The sequence below is a fragment of the Amblyomma maculatum genome, chromosome 11, assembly GCF_055883805.1.
Source record: "Amblyomma maculatum isolate TAMU_Amacu chromosome 11, ASM5588380v1, whole genome shotgun sequence".
Lineage (NCBI taxonomy): Eukaryota > Metazoa > Arthropoda > Arachnida > Ixodida > Ixodidae > Amblyomma > Amblyomma maculatum.
The window spans coordinates 10464246-10481851 of NC_139354.1; the positions used below are offsets into that span (position 1 = coordinate 10464246).

Consider the following 17606-nt stretch of genomic DNA (forward strand, 5'->3'; position numbering starts at 1 on the left):
CCATGGCGGCCCGTTTTCGTTGGAGGCGACAGCAAGACGATCGTGTGCTGAGTGAGATCAGTGCACGTCAGAGAACCCCAGGGGGTCGAAATTTCCGGTGTCCTCCACTAGGGCGTCTCTAATAGCCCAAGTCGCTTGTGACGTTACACCCCATAAAGCAAACCATCGGAATTTGCTCCCCCGACCCTTGTAGAATGTACCCATAGCGTCATTCTTGAGCATGCTAATCTCTAAGGAGCCGAAAGCAAGTGGTTCCACTTATTGTCGACAGATGTTGGGCACCGGTCAAAGAGAAACGACTCGCATTACACGGTCCATGGATTCACCTGTATATGGACTGTATGTTTTTGTCAGAAGCTGCACAACCGCATTGCTTGAACTCTAGGGAGCGAAGGCTGATTCACACCGGTACCAGCCGAGAGTTTCCGAACTTCGGAAAGTACATCTTCATATTCCTGTCTATCCGCAACTTTGCAGCGCCTTAAAATTGATGTTCGACGGTCGGCAAGTAATCCGCAATTCCGAGATGTGTCGCAAATTGTAACGGCTCGTGAATGCCCATAGGTATGAAGTATGACGAGTACTTGTCCAGAAAATCAATGAGGACACATTTCCGGCGCACAAAGCATTAAAATGCTGGCCCCGGAATTCAGGTGACGTCAGCCTCAGCTACTGTCGGTGCTGCACCGTTTTCCGTCAGTTCTAAAGTAGAGAACTCTCTTTGCAGAACGCTTTGCAGAGTGCACTTTCACGTTACGGGTCACCTTTGCTCCGGTGAGCACCGAAAATGTGCATCTTCTCCCCACGTCACCATCTCTTCTTATTTGTTTATCGCTGAAAGATTAAGGTGAAGGACTAACCATGCTGGGGTTCGATTCGGCTGGTGCCTGTGCCTCATAGCAAGCACAGAGAACGCAAGTAGGAGGTCGAACGTTTGAAAACGCAGTCTTTCAAGCAGTAGCCAAGTCTCGTACTTCAAAATGAAACGAGGCAAAAAGATGTCCTTGTGATTAGTTACTCCTCCCTGCCTTTCCGATCTGGCTATTCCAGCAACAGCTTTCGTCTTTCGCGGGCACTGCACTGAAATCCGAGCTTCTGTGAAAGCAACTTCCTTTGAGTCACGAGAGAGGACAATACAGTGATACCGCATTTGTTCTAATGAGAGGAAGCACGGCAGCGGGACTTAGCTTCAGCTTTCTGTGGCGTTTGCGAGCCACAGCATCTAATTCGGTGGCAGTTCTGAAGGGACCGGGAAGTAACGCAGTAGCACCAGTACTTGGAGGAGCTCCGGTGTTGAATTTATGATGGTATTTGAGGAAGAGAGTAAGTCTGCCATCATCGCTTGTGTCCACAAGAACAACAAAAAGAACAGTGCTGTGCGAGCTAAAATCAACCAATCACCCCGTGTCACACGGTCGCTTTCATCGATGGCAAAGAAGGAAATCAGACATGTCTAAGAGACTGGTATAGACTGTATGCGAGCACATCATTGTTCTCTAGCGTTACGACTTCTTATTTTAAATCCTACTTTACATTCTCCCATATTACCGCCTTAATCTTTTCTCCTTCTTTTCTTCTTTTCCTTTTCCCTCTATCACCAGCTTCAGGGTAGAAAGTCAGTCTTAGGTGCCGTTACCTCCCATTTTTTTCTAGAGCTACGAATAGGTTGTGGTGGCCTGAAAGCCCTTACCTGGTCCGGACCACGGACTGGGCTCTCGCTTCTTTGAATGCCCTGTGCATCGCGCCCAGACTGGAACCGGCCAAGGGTATAATCTCCGTGAACGGTGTAGACCGGCCTTCCCAAACACGAGTGTAAGCAACTTTTTTTGAAAGGGCGAATATGGCCATGGTGCGGCAGGAGTCTTGAATGCACAGCAGGACTTGTTAATCACGCAATGGATGACTAGAGGGACGGATGGCGACATTGAATAGACGCTCCAGACGAGAGCTGGCATTACCACGGAGTGGGCAAAAATAATAAGCCTGTCCTGCTACCTGACAAACTCGGAACTCTTTGTCATACGCTACACACCGAGGGGATCGGCGAAAACAGCACCTATCCCCAAGAAGTCTATGTACCCTAGTCCCCGCAGTCCAAACGATCGGAATATTTGGCATGCATCTTCAAATCAGCCATAAAAACATCGTGAAAATAAAAAAAATAACTCACGGCACGCGTAAACCAGACGAAACACGAAAATCGTTTAGCAAAACCCAGCAAATGACGTGAAGGCAAATTCGATCGGAAATTTTCCCTAACCCATTTAAACTAGCCCTGTTTTACTCGAGCTCCAGCATACGGGGCATACCTACGCATGCATTCTATGTGAGAATTTTTTATGAGACCATATGGCACGACTTGGCGCGCAACCTCCAACCCAAAGCCCCGACCCAAAGCTGAAACCCAAAGCCGAACGACTATTCTGTATAGCCAACTACGCGTACAATGGAAGGCTTCTGTGATCAGCTCCTAATCTGCGGTACAACTGCCGGTGGTAAACAGGACTTTAGAAGTCTTCGGGTCCGGCGGCCGCATCACGAAGCCAATGAGAACTGACAAATGTGAGATTTTTAGCGGACAGTTTTTGACACTACCACCATTTGCGACCCTTCAGCGCACGAGCGCTGCGATCTCTCTACCGAGGTCGATCCCCTCTACCTAAATATTTGGCCGTCGCCTTAAATAGGTATCTGCTATTCTTCGAATACTGAACAGAAAGGCCGCTTGTGGGTATTGAACTTCGACTATCGCCTATCCCGTTTAGATAACAGCGACGCACACAAACCAGACCAATACTTTGGTCACAGGAAGGGAAAGGCGCAGTATCTGACACGCTCGTTGCTGTGGACACATAAACCGCGCCATAAGGGAAGGGAGGAAGGTGGGAGTGAAAGTACAAAGAGAGAAAGAGGAGCTGTAGTGGAGGGCTGCGGAGTAGTTTTGACCACCCGGAGATCTTTAACGTGCACTGATAGGGTACCTCGATGCCAGCGCCTCTTCGTTTTGCCTCCATCGAAAAGCAGCCGCCGGCGGTCGGGATCGAACATCTCGGAAGACGTCCCAAAAACCGCCAAAATAATACAGGGCTAAATAAAGTTTTCCCTTCCTTCCGGATACTCCGGCGCAGTAGTCTGGCCTCTTAGCCATGGCACCATCGCGGTGGGACCACGTCCTCACAACACCATCATCTCTTTTGCTGTAAGTTCCTTTCTGACATCAGCTCGTTTGTTGTGTTTCAGTATCCGTGACTGGGGCACGATGGGGCCCTTGTACTTCAAGCGTTCCGTTCTTAGCGTATAAACCGTGACCTTCAAGCTGCGCGCCTTGCGCCACAGCAAAGCGCACTAGTGAAAATCTTAGAAGCGGCTTATCCGCTGGAAGCTTTAAACTGATTTCCAGAGTTGATGCAAAAAGTACCGTATGAGGCAAATTACCAGCGTACTTCACTATGCAACGGATTCACCGGTTGGACATGCACAGTACGAGCTGTTCAGGACACCTTAACATACAAATCATCGAAAACATTACATCTGCACAGGCACCGCTATAAGAGGATGAAATTAGTTGGCACAATTACTACAACCCCTTTTAAACTCAAGTTCAAAGCTTCTATTATCAGTTATGGAAAATCTGGCAGCAGCTATCGCAAATTTATGAGAGCAAAATGTGTGCCCATTTGACAGTACCAGTACCAGTACCAGGACAGTACCAGTCAGTACCAGTGCGTACACGCCGGATACACTTCTTTTTCTCCCTTTTGTAACCTCTCAAGGGAGACATTTCTCTCCCTTCATTTGAAACCTGAACTGCATCAAGTGGCAGGTGAGCATTCCTCTTTCTCACCTTTGTAACCTGTCAACTATGACAAGTAGTAGGTGGCACATTTCTCTCTTTGTAATTGCACCTCTCAAATGGGGCAGGTGAAACATTTCTCTCCCACTTTTGTAGCCTCTCAATTGCGACAAGTGGCAGGTGGGACATTTCTCGTTCTTCACTTGGCGCCGCTCAACTTTGCCAGGCGGCAGGTGGAACATTTCTTTCTCAGTTTTGTAAATTCTCAACTGTAACAAGCTCTTCATTTGGCACCTCTCAACTGTGGCAAGTGGAGCATTTCTTTTTCATTTTTGTAACCGCTCAACTGTGACAAGTGGCAGGTGGGACATTTATCTTCATTTGGCACCTTTCAACTGGGCAGGTGGCAGGTGAAACAATTCTCTTTCTGAATTTTGTGGCAGGTAGCCGATGAAACATTTCTCGTTCTCACTTTTGTAATCTCTCAACTGTGAAAAGTGGCCGGTGGGACATTTCTCTCTTCTTTTGGCACCTCTTAATTTTGGCAGGTTGCAGATGGGACATTTCCCTTTCTTCATTTTGTCACCTTTTACCTGTTTCAGGGGGACATTAGGTAATGCCGTCAAGCCACAGGAGCAGGAGGAAATTGAGGAGGAAAGGCAGGGAGGGTAACCCGTAAAAGAAACCGGTTTGCTACCTTGTACTGGGGAAAGGGGTGAGTGGATATAAAAGTTGTGAGAGAGGGATGAGTGAAGTTAGTACAGTCACAACACATCACCGTCACAGTCATATCACGTAACTTAACAGCAAACTCATAGTCTTTCGATTAGGCCTGTGATTTTCATAAAGCGGAGCAGTGCCTGGGAGGCCTTCACCGCAGACGATCGCCGTGGCCAGGGACCTAAAATTTTAATGTCAGTCAATGGGCGTCCATCTAGATGCTCCAGCGCACGGCCTAGAAACTGCCTTTCCTCACTGTATATGGGGCACTCACAAAGAATGTGACCACACTTTGTACATGCAGGGCTGTCTGCCATGCCTATCATAAAAGAATACGAGTTTGTGAATAGTACACCAACCCACAGGCGGCACAGCAAAGTTTCTTCGCGTCGGGGAAGACCAAGTGGAAGACGGAGCTTCAGGTCAGGGTCCAAGAATTTTAAGCGGCAGTTGACAAACTGGCCAGAATTCCACAAGGAGAGTGTGTGTTCCCGCGCAAGTGCGCGAAGCCTGCCCGCTGCGTCTGCCCTGGAGGGCGTGACATCATCTTCCAATGGCTTCCAGGACACAGCGGCATAGCGGGCAATCTTCGGGCGGACGAGGTCGCACGAACAGCCCACCAAGACGGCGATTGTGTGCTGATTCCCTTTTCCAGAGCAGACGTCAAGCCACGCCTCGCTGCTTTAGTAACACGAGTGTTACGCATTCTTTGGTATTTCAGTTTTACCCTTTACGGCACGGGTCCGTGCGAATGTGCACGTGACCTTTTTTTTTCGAAGTGCGCTGAGGTGTTTCCATAAAGTCAGTTATTCCGGCTATAATTTAAAGCCAGACATAACCATAGCCTCATTGTATGCCTGGAAGAAAAGATCGCGAAAAAACAACAAATAAAGATGGACGCGTTGACACATTTTACAGCGCGCCTTGTAAACCTGGTCGGGTGCTCAAGGTTTTATTTTCTCACTCCACAGAATGTTTTATTAAATTATTTTCTCACTCCACAGAATGTTTTATTAAAAGACAGTGGACCTTATTTATGGTTGCAGAAGCGCCTTCGAGTGCTAAATAAAGTTATTAATTGGACATAATTGTAATTTTTAACAATCCGGCTACGATAGCTTAAGCGAGGAAGTGAGCAACCACACATGGTTTTCTAAAAATAAAGGCTTTGAAAACCCCCCCACAAGAAATGTCAGATTTCTTTCGATAGTAGAGCTTACTGCGCCTTCGAAAAGGCCAAGAAAACGACCATGATTGTACACCAGTATTGACTTCCGACAAGTTTTAGAAGAAAAAAAAATGTGATTAGAAATCTCGGGCTGCCTTGGGATAACTGAAACGGAAGTAAACACAAATACGCTGAGTGAAGAGCTGAGCGAGTGACAAACTAGCTTTTGTATCCACCATTTTTTCGAGTAACGTCTTTTATTTTCACCCACAACGCGACGCCAAGTCACGCTTTCTTTTTTCCACACGGCCAACAAAGGAACGACTTTAAGTTTTAAAAGCAAGATGTGCCTAAGTGAAAGGAAAGTACATCAACTGTCAGGACCCGTTCAATCTGGCTTCCGTCGAAATAAAGTAAGTCGCGCCGAGTAAAGATGCCCAGTACGGCAACGCGACAGCTGCTTCGAGGTGGCGTACTCGCTGGATCAGATTACAAGGGTCTTTGGAATTTGGCAAAACCAGACTCATTCTTCTTTGCTGCACTTCATCTGTCTTTATCTGTTCTTCCAAAGGAAACTTTATCCTAATTTCCCTTTTTCTCGAATAATTCTCCCAAAACATTTTACTTAATATACCCTGTTCTATAAATCCTTCGATAACGGCACTGCGACGCGCTTTTCTGAGAGCAGAATGTTCTCTCCTTATCGCACCAAGGACATGCGCCTTTATTTATTTATTTATTTGCTGTATACTTTTTCTCTCTATTCTGACTCACCCAAATATAGCATCAAAGTTAGCTTAAAATCAATGTGAATGTGAAACACTGGACCACATATGGTCTCAAATTAGACTACTTAGAAGTTAGTAACAGCTGCCGTTTACTAAATTTGCTTTTTACCTTCCCATTAACTCTTTCCTATGCACTGAAGTAAAAATAACGTTTTTGGTAACAATAACCGGCTCTTGCTAAATTACCCATTACTGTGGGGATAAAAGTGCGAGGATCAGACCTAGTTGGTATTATACTTTTTTTTTTTTTTTTAAGAACAAAACCGACCGCAGACACAACACAGCGCTTTGTGTTGTGTCTACGTTCTGTCTTGTTCGTAAAAGCTTAGTGCTCTTCTGCAAGGGCTATGGTGGCCTTGTTAATATATTGTTTAAGCTTAATTTTAATTTATGCACCCCGTTTCATCCGCGCATGACATTGAAGGAGTCTAAGATGCGTGCCTCCTTCTGATTCCTGATGTTTCTTATTTGCGTGATTTTGGTGAACTGTGCTGCAATATCGTAGGTTTATATCCAACATGTTTCAATCTTAGTCATTCTGTTGCTGCGTTGCACGGCTGACAATTGCAGCTCTGTATCTCTGTTTCGTATTTGCTATTTGGAGTGGAGGTAGGGCGAATAAATCTGGCTAAACTATACAAACGCGGCCAGAAAGGCAGCGAAAGAGACCCAGGAACGCATACGGTTAGCTGAGACGTGAGCCTTTCTCGTCATCTGCGTAGCTGTCACTAACTGTGAAGGCCTCTTGGTCATTTAACGGGAGTGAAGATTGACACCTCACACTTGGAATACTTCCCTTGCATTCCGACCAAAAATACAATTTCTCCTCCTTCGCCTCGTTCCTCAGATAATTTGATTACATTCATCCCCTTCATCATCAACCGGTCTATACCCACTGCAGGGAAAAAACCTCCCATACTCCTCCAATTAACCCGGTCCTGTGCTAGCTGCATTCAATTGACCCCTGCAAACTTCTTAACCTCAGCCGCCCACCTAATTTTCTGGCATCCCCGGCATGCTTGCCTTTTTTGGTCACGTGGTGTTCCTCAATATCTAGCATCATATGTTCCATGACCAGTCAGAAATATGCGTTTCATTGCTTAGTAACCGCTGTTAAATCGAGCGTTACTAACCACTTATAAAGATGCGACGATGAACTCACTAAATTATTTGCTCACACACTGCTGTTTCTCAAAAAGTGCTGGAGTTCCGGCTCGTTTGGCCACCGCATATATTCCCATTGCCTAAAAACGTTTAAAGTATGTTCACAGTGCCAGTACCGGTAAAGCGTATAAGGTCTACCATCATTGGTCAAACCTGCTGCAATAGAGATAGGCCGGAGTTGTTATTGAAGAAGGAATTCCCAGTACCTCGTAACCCAACGAAGTCCTGGCACTGGGGACCAGGCACAAAAACAACCTTATCTCTATACAGCGAGATGAGCGGTTAACTACAAAATCCTGAGTGATGAAGCCGCCACAGTGGCCCGTTAACTGTGGTGTTTGGTTCCTGACAGGGGTTTAAGGGACAACATGTTAATGTCTAGCGTTTCGTGAAGTATACTGAACAAATTTTTCTGGCCATTTTGGCTTTCTTGAAATTGTCTCTCTCACTTTACGAACCGCTTTGAGCAACCATCCGCTATCCAATTTGGTTAAATCTCGTTTGACTGTACCACTCAAATCGACCAACGACATTCCTTAATAAAGCGCGTATGGACAGGTACTCGCGACACCCCGGAGATGACATCCTTGTTTTATCAAGCTCCAGCTGCTTCCCTTCATTTTCTCTGCACAAATAAAGAGAACTTGGCGGTGGCCTTCAGTGACTCACAGGCCCACAGGGCGGGTCGCACCGGTGCACGGTGTAAGCTTCTTACACCGTGCACCGGTGTCAAGTCTTCTGTCTGACGAGAAAGCGGAGTTCATCAGGGAAATAGAACTTGTCCTCACCGCTGATTTCTAACGCAACAGAAACTTATACTTAGTGTTCGTTAGTTTGTTCGTTTGTTTCCTTTCGTAAGCAGCTCGAAGTACAAACTACAGAAGTCTCATTAATTTTGATCCCCAGGTGGTCGAAATTACTCCGCAGCCCTCCACTACGGCTCCTCTTTCTCTCTTTCCACTTTAACTCCAATCTTCCTCCTTTCCCTTACGGCCCGGTTGAGGTGTTCACATAACAAGTGTGACAGTTACCGCGCCTTTCTCTTCCTATAAATCAATCAATAAATAAAACATTAATTTTAATACAAGGCATTGTTTTCAACGACTCCTTGTTTCCTAGTATGTCCCCTTATGCGGAAAGTTAGTTTTTCTGTAAGGTGGACAGTTTCAAAATGCGTTTATCGTTCTCTGACAAAATTGGATACCCATTTATGCAAAAACGGGATTTTTGAAATTCAAATTGTAGGCTTGAAAGCCACCAGTGGAAGCATATTTTAGAGCTTCACGTCAATCAATAACGCTCGGAAAGCTAAAACCACAGCTGCACAAAGTTTCTTCTTGATGAGCCCGGTTCTTCTATATACATAATCTGTATATTGCAGTTCTACGACTCCATCCCGCCACTTCAAAAAGGACAGAAAGGAAATTAAAAAATGTTACATTTATCGGACGGTAATGAAAACAGGCTCGTCGACAAAGGAGAAAGAAAAGGTCACAGTTTCGCTTCGGTTTTGCCGGCACACCACACATTATGCATCTCAAAATCTAATATCTCTGCACCCCAATTCTTGGCCGATCCTCCTGTGTGGGTATATCCCATCAAATTAGAGAACAACAACAACAACAACCGCACGCGATCCCTAGCCCTTTCAAGGATGCCGAAGATATGGACTTGAAAAAAAAAATATATATATATATATATATATTGACAGGTAGGAACACTGACCGTCATTAGCGGACGAGGCTTTTCCACCGGACTTCCTTCGACTCTAAGGTGCACATTTTCGTTTTGTGCGGGAAAAATGTGCCGATTTTCGTCTTTCTGCGGGGGATTAGAAAATCAGTTTTTCTTTTACAAAACTGATATGACATCGTCCTGTCGAAAGCTTCGAGCTTATCCTAATTTCCATAACCCTCAACAAAGCTAACAAACATTATTCCATAAATTACGGTTAACCAGTTACCTAATTAGAATAGCTTTTACAGTACATTGCGTCCGCCATGGCTGAAAGTTTGTTCCTGTTCTTTTTTTCCTACTCAGAGCTCCCTATCTTTACAAATTCCTTTATAGTGTGCGCTGGAACAACCACTGTGTGCAAGAGTATCTCTGATCCTTTCAATATTTTTTGTTTGAGAGTCGTTGCGCAACTCTAGACATAAAGTCTGCATGAGCAAGGAACAGGTAGCCACTTTGAGCTTTGGTTTGGTAACCCTTCGCCAGATCCCCTTATACGTGCCAGAAATTTTGCGGTATGCTTGCTCTTGGACGATAACTTATTTTCACCTGTCAAGGCTGGTGCGAGTCCCTACTGCCGACTTTATTTCTGTTCGGCTGGTTTGCATTTTTTTTTTTCAAGGTTTTAATTGGTACAGGAAGAGAGGGCAAGCAAAATTTTAAAACATCATTATTGACGAGAAAAGGGAGCAGCAAGGAGCCGCACCTATTTGGCTGCCCGGCTCTAATGTAGAAACTCGGACGCATCGCCTTCAAGAACAGGCCCCTGATCATACTCGGGTCTTCACCCGGTGCTTTGTAAACAATACATGCAGTGAATACACGAGGATCACCAATACTCAGCAGGGATACCCGGCCTCTCTCCAGCCATCGTAAAAATATTGCTTCATTCAGCTAAGTGTCCCTTTTAAATACATTTTCTCTTACAAGAATACGATAGCACCATTACTGCTCCAAATTAGCCGCAAAGGTGCCTTTTTGTGCTGCAAATAAGTACAGTTACCTCAATTCATTCACCGCTCAGAATTGTGAAACATTTTCCAGGTATCGAATGCTTCCTTTTGTGTGTTTTAGAACAGACAATATAAATTTCGTTTGGTATTATGGTGAACAGTGCAAACAGTACGATAAACTTGTAAGCCAGTCCTCGGCTGAATGATTATTAGTTCCGTATCCTGTTCGTGCTCATCATAATGTGTTGGTGTTCTTTGCCTTTCGCATCAGACATTTCCGCCTACGTTCCCAGAGTCTTCTCGGCAAAGTCGGGACGCAAATCGTCTTTTTTGCCCGTAGAGACTAACACCCCCCCCCCCCTTCCATTGCTTCTAAAAGTAAACAACTGACATAACTAAACAGTGCCGACCTGACACGTTCAGATCTACCGGCACCGACTACATCGGCCGCGTGTCAAATCTCCAACGCGCACGCTTGGAAACCAAAACCAAATTCAGCGCGCCCTTCTCCCCATCTTTCCACTCTCTCTCCGGCGTCACTCGGCGGCAGGCGGCGCGGCGCTCGCGCGGCCGCCAAAAAGGCCGCTCGCCGGCGCGGGAACATTCGGTGCGCGCGAGGCACGCTCCGAGAGGCGATCGCAGAATCAACGGCGGCGCGGAGCTCCCTCGCAACCACTACCATCAACGCCGCCACTCCATCCGGCCACATTTCGCCGTGCTGCTCTTCCATTCACTCACTCCGCATCGCATCTGGGAGGAGGAGCACGACGGTCAACTCTTCGTTGCCCACGTCCCAGTTCATCCAGCCCGCGCGCTGCCCAGGGACACGTCTTCGGGACGTTTGCTCGGGCCGATTACTGCAAATAGCCTAGAAAACACTCACAAGAAAGAAGACCTGTTCCGCTAGAAGGGGCACACATGGCTTTGGTTAGGAGGCTGATCCTAGCGTTGTCTCTCCTGGTGGTTGGACCGTGGGCCTCGGTGACGGCCGTAGGCGCGGGGCTGCCGGAAGCTCCCGCGATCCGCTTGTGCGGACCCCGGCTAGCCGACCTCGTGTGGATGATCTGCATGGATCGCGGAGGTGTACACAGCCACATGGACCGGCGAGCACGTGAGTGTTTTTTTTTTTTTTTTTTTCTCTATATATATATTTTTTTCCTTTGTCTAAACGACACTTGCTCTGTGGAGAGAAAATTGGCAGAGGCCCAAATGTCGGCTCTTTTTGTACTCGACGAAACAGGGCTGCGCACGGCCGTTCATATGTTTCGGAGTTGCGATGATGGATGCATGTAGCCTGAGAACGGTCATATCTAACGTATCGCAGAGATTTTCATGACCGAACTTACTTATTCTCCCACTTTTGCTGCATTAACATCAACTCTTTTTTTTTTTTTTTTTTCTGAAAGTGAAAACTGACAAAGTTCCAGTTTAGGAAATATGTGTGCACAGAAGTTAACGCTCTCTTGCTGCAGCCGATATTTTACGTGGTCTAGTACAGATCGTGAGAACTTTCGATCCCTTGTGCGCTCCTAAATTTCCATATCAGCGGCTCGGTCGCTGCATATTGATTTTATTCTTAAAACTTTTTCGTACGAGCTTGCAGATTATTTTTTTTTTTTTGTTTTTCAGCTATCGAAATTCAACGTTCATGTCTCTGTGGGCGACTTTTTTTTTTTATGCGATCTGAGGTGCGTCAATCGAGGTTAATTCATTTGTTGCGACGGGAAATTTTCACGCTCTGGATTGCAGATTGCTGTCCATGCTGCGAGTGTATTTACTACTCCCGAAAATTATCCTACATAAGCAACCCTAGCTCCATTCCGTTGTCCCATACTAGCAGCGCTCATAGGTGCACCTACACACTACCGCTTTGATCAAAACGCTTCTCTTGATTAAATATGGTGCTTCCAAACAAGATCTCCTACGGCTGCGTGGCCTCCTTTTAGTCTTGTGGGTTGCTAACTTTGGCGTACGACGCCAGCATTTCTTCGATCTCTGGTCTGAAACGAAAAGGCTTAAATAAAATTGCTGGCCCTCCGTGCATCGATTCACGTGGTCTGACTTTGCATATCTGCGCACTACCGTGGAGCAACTAGCTGCGTTTCCAGCGCCTTTGCTTCGAGACGAAAGTTTGTGAGGTACCGAAGTTTATGCATTCGAATTTGCGTAACACGATATGTTTTTCGACTTGACGTCTTTTCTCACTTCAACTACGAACTGCACCCACTGCATAATCGACCACGAAAGGGTCACGAATGCACGCTTGACCTGCCCTGGAAGGTAAAATATCAGTCTAGGCTAAAAATAAGGGGCAATGATCGCCCTTGCAAAAATACAAGCCAAAATGATGAAGATGAATGGAGACGGTTGGTGGTGTGTCATTTTGGTGCCGTCATACGTACGCGAGGTACTTACTACATGTGGCCAAACCAAAACGTTTTTTTTTTTAATTATTTTTTTACTCAGCAGGTAGCCGTGGAAGAGCTTAAATCATATACCATATCAATAAAAGGAAACTTTACTACGGCAGTATGGATGTAATATTATTTATAACAATTCTTCACGTGCATTTACTGATTATTTTGCCTGTGTTACAGAATAGTGCCAATTTCTGGTACTATGCCACTAAGCGCGTGATTTAATTGTTTTACTTTTATTTTAGAATAATGATTAGCGGCTGAAAGCTCACCGATGGTGGTGTGGCCCTGAAATCACGATATTCATTTGGAACGTACGCGCAACCAACATCACCAGGAGCAGCATAACTACGACCACTGCAAGACAAGGGTCTAATCTCCACAAACCCCCAGCCTAGTCGTGTGCACTCCCTGTTGTAAACGCGTAGTGTTATGTTGGTTTTCAGATAATCATGCATCAACTAGCTCAAAATGCTATAGCTTCTCCATTCCTAATCCCATAGGCCCACGTGGCCCCTTTACCTCGTGCTGCTTTCCCGTCTTGTAGAACTACTGCAGCTCCCTTTTCTGCTTTTTCTTTTTTTCTTCTTCTTCTTCTTTTTTGAATTTTGGGATATGGGCAGTCGGTCTACGCCACTCCTTATATAAGGCTCGAGTTTTTTTACCGCAGCTCTTTTTTCCCAGCCAACTGGGCTGGTTATCTTCACCTGTCGCAGGCCTGGGCAGTGTGGGTTACTTTTTCAAGTTCAGTAGGCCACCTCTCCTCCCTCTCCACTTCTCGGATTTCGTCCTGTCGAGCTGGCCTGTTTCTTCATCGCAGTCTATTCAGGTCAACCGGCTTAATCCTAGTTTAAGTGTCACCTATTCCAGCGCCCACCCCCTGTACAGCAGTATTTTCAAGGCCATGTTTCCGTCTCACCACACCTCCCGCATCACACCCTTCTCCCCTACCAGTGCTTCCTTCTCAGAGGGAAGCTTTCGCCATTGATGAGCGTATTTGCCCAGATGGAGGCATTTACCTTTGTTCAAATTTTGCCTTGCGTACTAAACTCCCCTTCATACCCGTGTCCATTTTGTTATATCTTAAGGAATCCCGTCTTCATGTCATCTTGTTAACGGGGAACTGATTGGTAATGTTGGTTAAATTCCCTACTGTGGACTGTCTTCGTGATGTCTCTCTCTCTCTCGTACTCATCTGCAATGATCGCTCAAGAAGACAGTAGCATACATTAAGAGCCAGAAAAGGCGCACAAGAGTAAACAGTTTCATTCCATTTAATACTACCCATTATCATTACAGACTGTAGTGAGTAAATACAAGCCAAAACAGACACAAGAAACGAAGCAAAAGAATAAGATACAAAATGTTAGGCTCATACATTGTTAGCTGAGGATCCAAGGTAGAACTAGAGAAAAAAGATGGCTACACAGTACGAAAGAGCACTGAACAAGGGTTGAGGGTGCCTCAGTTCGCAAGCCGAGCCAACGTTTCGACAAATGGACTCGTCTTCATTTGGGCATCGCGATCACCACTGGCGGGGGTTTAAATACGTTTTTGCTTCCGGCGAAGAAAAGCTAGGGAAGGAGGAGGGTGGGGGGAAAAGGAGTAGGGCAAGGATTGAAATAATGTTTCTTCGGTATTTAATTGTTAGTAAGCTTCAATGTCAACTGCGAGTCTGGGAAGGCGATTCGACCAGTCCTGAAATAGGAAATAAAATCAATACGGCAAGAGATAATTCCAACTTTGTGAATGTGGTCGATGCGATATGAATGATGAAATGATTTACACATCAATTCACAAAGAAGGTGAGTCTTACAAAAGTATATTTTGTGAAATGCTCAAAGACGCAAGTGACGGTAGACACGAGGTTTGTTTCAAGGTATAAATGGTGTCAATCCGATGGTAATTGTGCAAAAGGAATAGAGAGGGATTATTTTGAACACGTTCGAGTGATTGTGTTAGCTTGGTAGAGCTCGGGTCCCATACAAAAGAGGCAAGGTTAGTATTGAATTAGTTGTTGTGGGCCGTCTGAATAAGCAGCTCAAAAGACGGGACAAAAAAGACAACAGGACGAGTGCTCGTCCTGTAGTCTTTCCTGTCCCGTTCTTTGTTCTATTACTTAAAATACAAAAAACCACAATGAAAATATTTTTCGTCCGTTCGGGGAAACTTCATTCACTCAGTGGGGATGCTTGTCAGCTATCTCCGCTTGGCTTGAGTGATAGGCTGGCCAGCGCCAAAGATTGCTACGACTGCGATAGCCGGTTCAAGCATTTGTCTCGCATTTCAAGCCTTCTCGGATGGGAGATTATCGAATGGGTCATTTTGCTTATCGCGCGAACAATTTTAGCTGCAGCTAGCGTTGAGCATCGGTTCCTTCGTTATACCATACTTGTTTTCATTGTTTTGTTGACAACCCAGGAAGCAGCCAGCAGGTCAGCGATTTTATCTTATCATTATGTCTTGGGCGTTTACCAATCCTTAGTGGGACCCCGTTCGGACATCTGTAGAAGCTAGCTAGGGTAGGTGTGAGTAGTTCATTATTTTCTGAATATTCGAGTAGCTCACTATCTCTTTTTCTTAACTGTTCTCATTTTGCTCTTGCATGCATATCCATATATAGTGATGCCGAATTTCTGCCCTTCTTTTTAATTCTACCAAATTTGTAAACATTATTTGTGATAAAGACAGGGGATGTGAAGCTTAATGTCCCGAATCAACTGAGGATATGCGGGCGACCACCGGTGGAGAGCTCCAAGTTATTTTAGGCAATCTGTCGATCTTTAATCCGTAGTATATGGGCACCTCTTGCTTTTCGCTTCCACCAAAACATGGCCGCCGCGGTCGGGTACCAAACCCGAGTACGCAGGCGCCTAACCAGCTAGTTACCACGATTGGTCGGAAGAAGGCGCGTGGATGCCGAAAGCACGCTGCTTTCCTAGAATAATTGTGTCACATTAAACGCGTATATGCTATTGCTTCTCACCAGAGTTCTCCCCTTTTTGGACACCTTCTTCCCCTTTTCTTCACATACCGGGTAGCAAGAATCGTATCAGCGTTTGGGTAGCTTCTCCTTCCAATCGTTATCAGCTGTCGCCTCTATCTTTCCCTTTCATTTCTGAAAACAAAACGTTCCTCTTCCGGGTTTTTGTTGTTTGAAATACAGCCCTTTTCGTTCGGTTACCTTCGTTATATTTTTTCCTCCAATGCGTATTGACCTTTCATTTGTTATTTGAGACGAAGAAGCTAGACGCTTCCTTCTGATTAAGTGCGCCGCATTGCTATCGCTTAGTTTGTAGCCAGGCACCGTATGGTAAGGCAAAATGTCGTTGCTCAGGAGACAGCCTTAGTCACCCGGCTGTCTTAACGTTACCGCTGAGAACGGCAACGTCCAGCATATTCTAAGAATCCTTCCAATCAGGCGCATTTACGGTGAATTATATTTTAAATTAAATTTGTCTCGACAATGCTGTAGACGGAAGCTGTCCAGCTTTGTCTAAACACATGCATCTGAAGGTTTTCGAAATTTTGATCACTTCGCCTTCCTGGTCAGCAACGCGACAGCCCAGAGAGGTGGTGGTTAGAGGGCCAACATGTGTAGCATTTCTTCGTTACGGTTAGAAAGCATTAAAAATCATAGTAATTCCTGGTTATAGCAGATAATGCGGTTAAAACATAATTTCTAACGGCACAACTCTCAGCGCCGCCTTCCAGCCTTCAACTCAGTTTCAAACCTTCACTCCTGGAAGGACTGCCTCCGATATGAAGCGTGTTAATTGTACCTTACATCATGACGTGTAACACCGGATGTAGGTAAAAACGTCCCCGAAAAAAAGGTCCCCGGAAAAAACGGCCCCAGAAGAAACGGCCCCTGAAGAAGCGGTAACTAGGAGAAAACGTCCCCAAGGCAAAAACAGGCCCGAAAAGTGATTTCTTCCGGAACTCATATAAATTTTTTAAAAAGATACATATTTTATGCCATTCTTTCTTGGCTTTGAGTTAAATTTAATCACCATTTGGAGCGTGCGTCCTATTCGCGCCCGAAATATTTACATGAATTGCCTAAAAGCATGGTGAAAAAGCCGTCTGCTCTTTATACGTTGCGAGGTTCCGAGCTCCGCAGCTCGTTAAGCAAATATGGCAGGTCTAATAAGCTTAGTAATACTGCCCACTGAGAAAGGTACAAGCGGATCGGCGTATGGTTGTCTCGGGGAACCGCCCAAACCAGACGACGTTACTTGAATTACTTTCCAGGCCTTCTGGTGACGAGGTTCAACCGATCTTCTGATGATGATGTAGAACTCTGTTAAGGGTGATGATGGTATAAGAAAGACGAGGCTTAACCGGTCGTGCATCATGGCCATATAAAGCATCACTCCAAGCTTATCCGGTAAAGCCGGTGGTCAGCTCACCTTTTCACCGCAAACAAAGCGAAGACGAGGCGCTGTCACTGTAATACCGCTGCCATCACTTTCTCTTTTTTTTTTTTTTTGACATGAATGTCCGCATCAATTCAATGTTCGCGGTCAATTCCAAGCCGACACGTGAAAACGCTTTAATAGAGTTAACATGCATCATTCATCATTGCAGCTCGCCACGGTGAAACGCAGTCTACTTTCTATAGCGCAAGACTCCCCATTCGGGGACATTTTTTCTACTTCACAAATAGGGGCATCTTTTACGTGGATGTTTCTTCCGGGGAAATATGCTCCAGGGACGTTTTTTTCGGGGACGTTTTTACCGGATCCCGTGTGACACCTTAAGTAGCCCTCATGCACTCGGTGTATAGGTACACATTTAGAATTTACTAATAGTAGAAGATCTTACCTCCGCGTAGTTGACACGCTAAACGCTACAAATTTGTAACAG

At 45.5% G+C, this 17606-nt stretch overlaps 1 protein-coding gene across 1 annotated transcript in view; it reads left to right on the forward strand.

Annotated features, from left to right (window-relative positions):
- Positions 1-10938: 10938 nt before the first annotated feature.
- LOC146172845 (uncharacterized) overlaps positions 10939-17606 on the forward strand; it is an 81475-nt gene continuing 74807 nt past the window's right edge. The window contains exon 1 of the mRNA XM_084584840.1: positions 10939-11431. Within this exon, the coding sequence (XP_084440966.1) occupies positions 11239-11431 (193 nt within the window). The 5' untranslated portion in view covers positions 10939-11238. The remainder of the gene's footprint in view (positions 11432-17606) is intronic.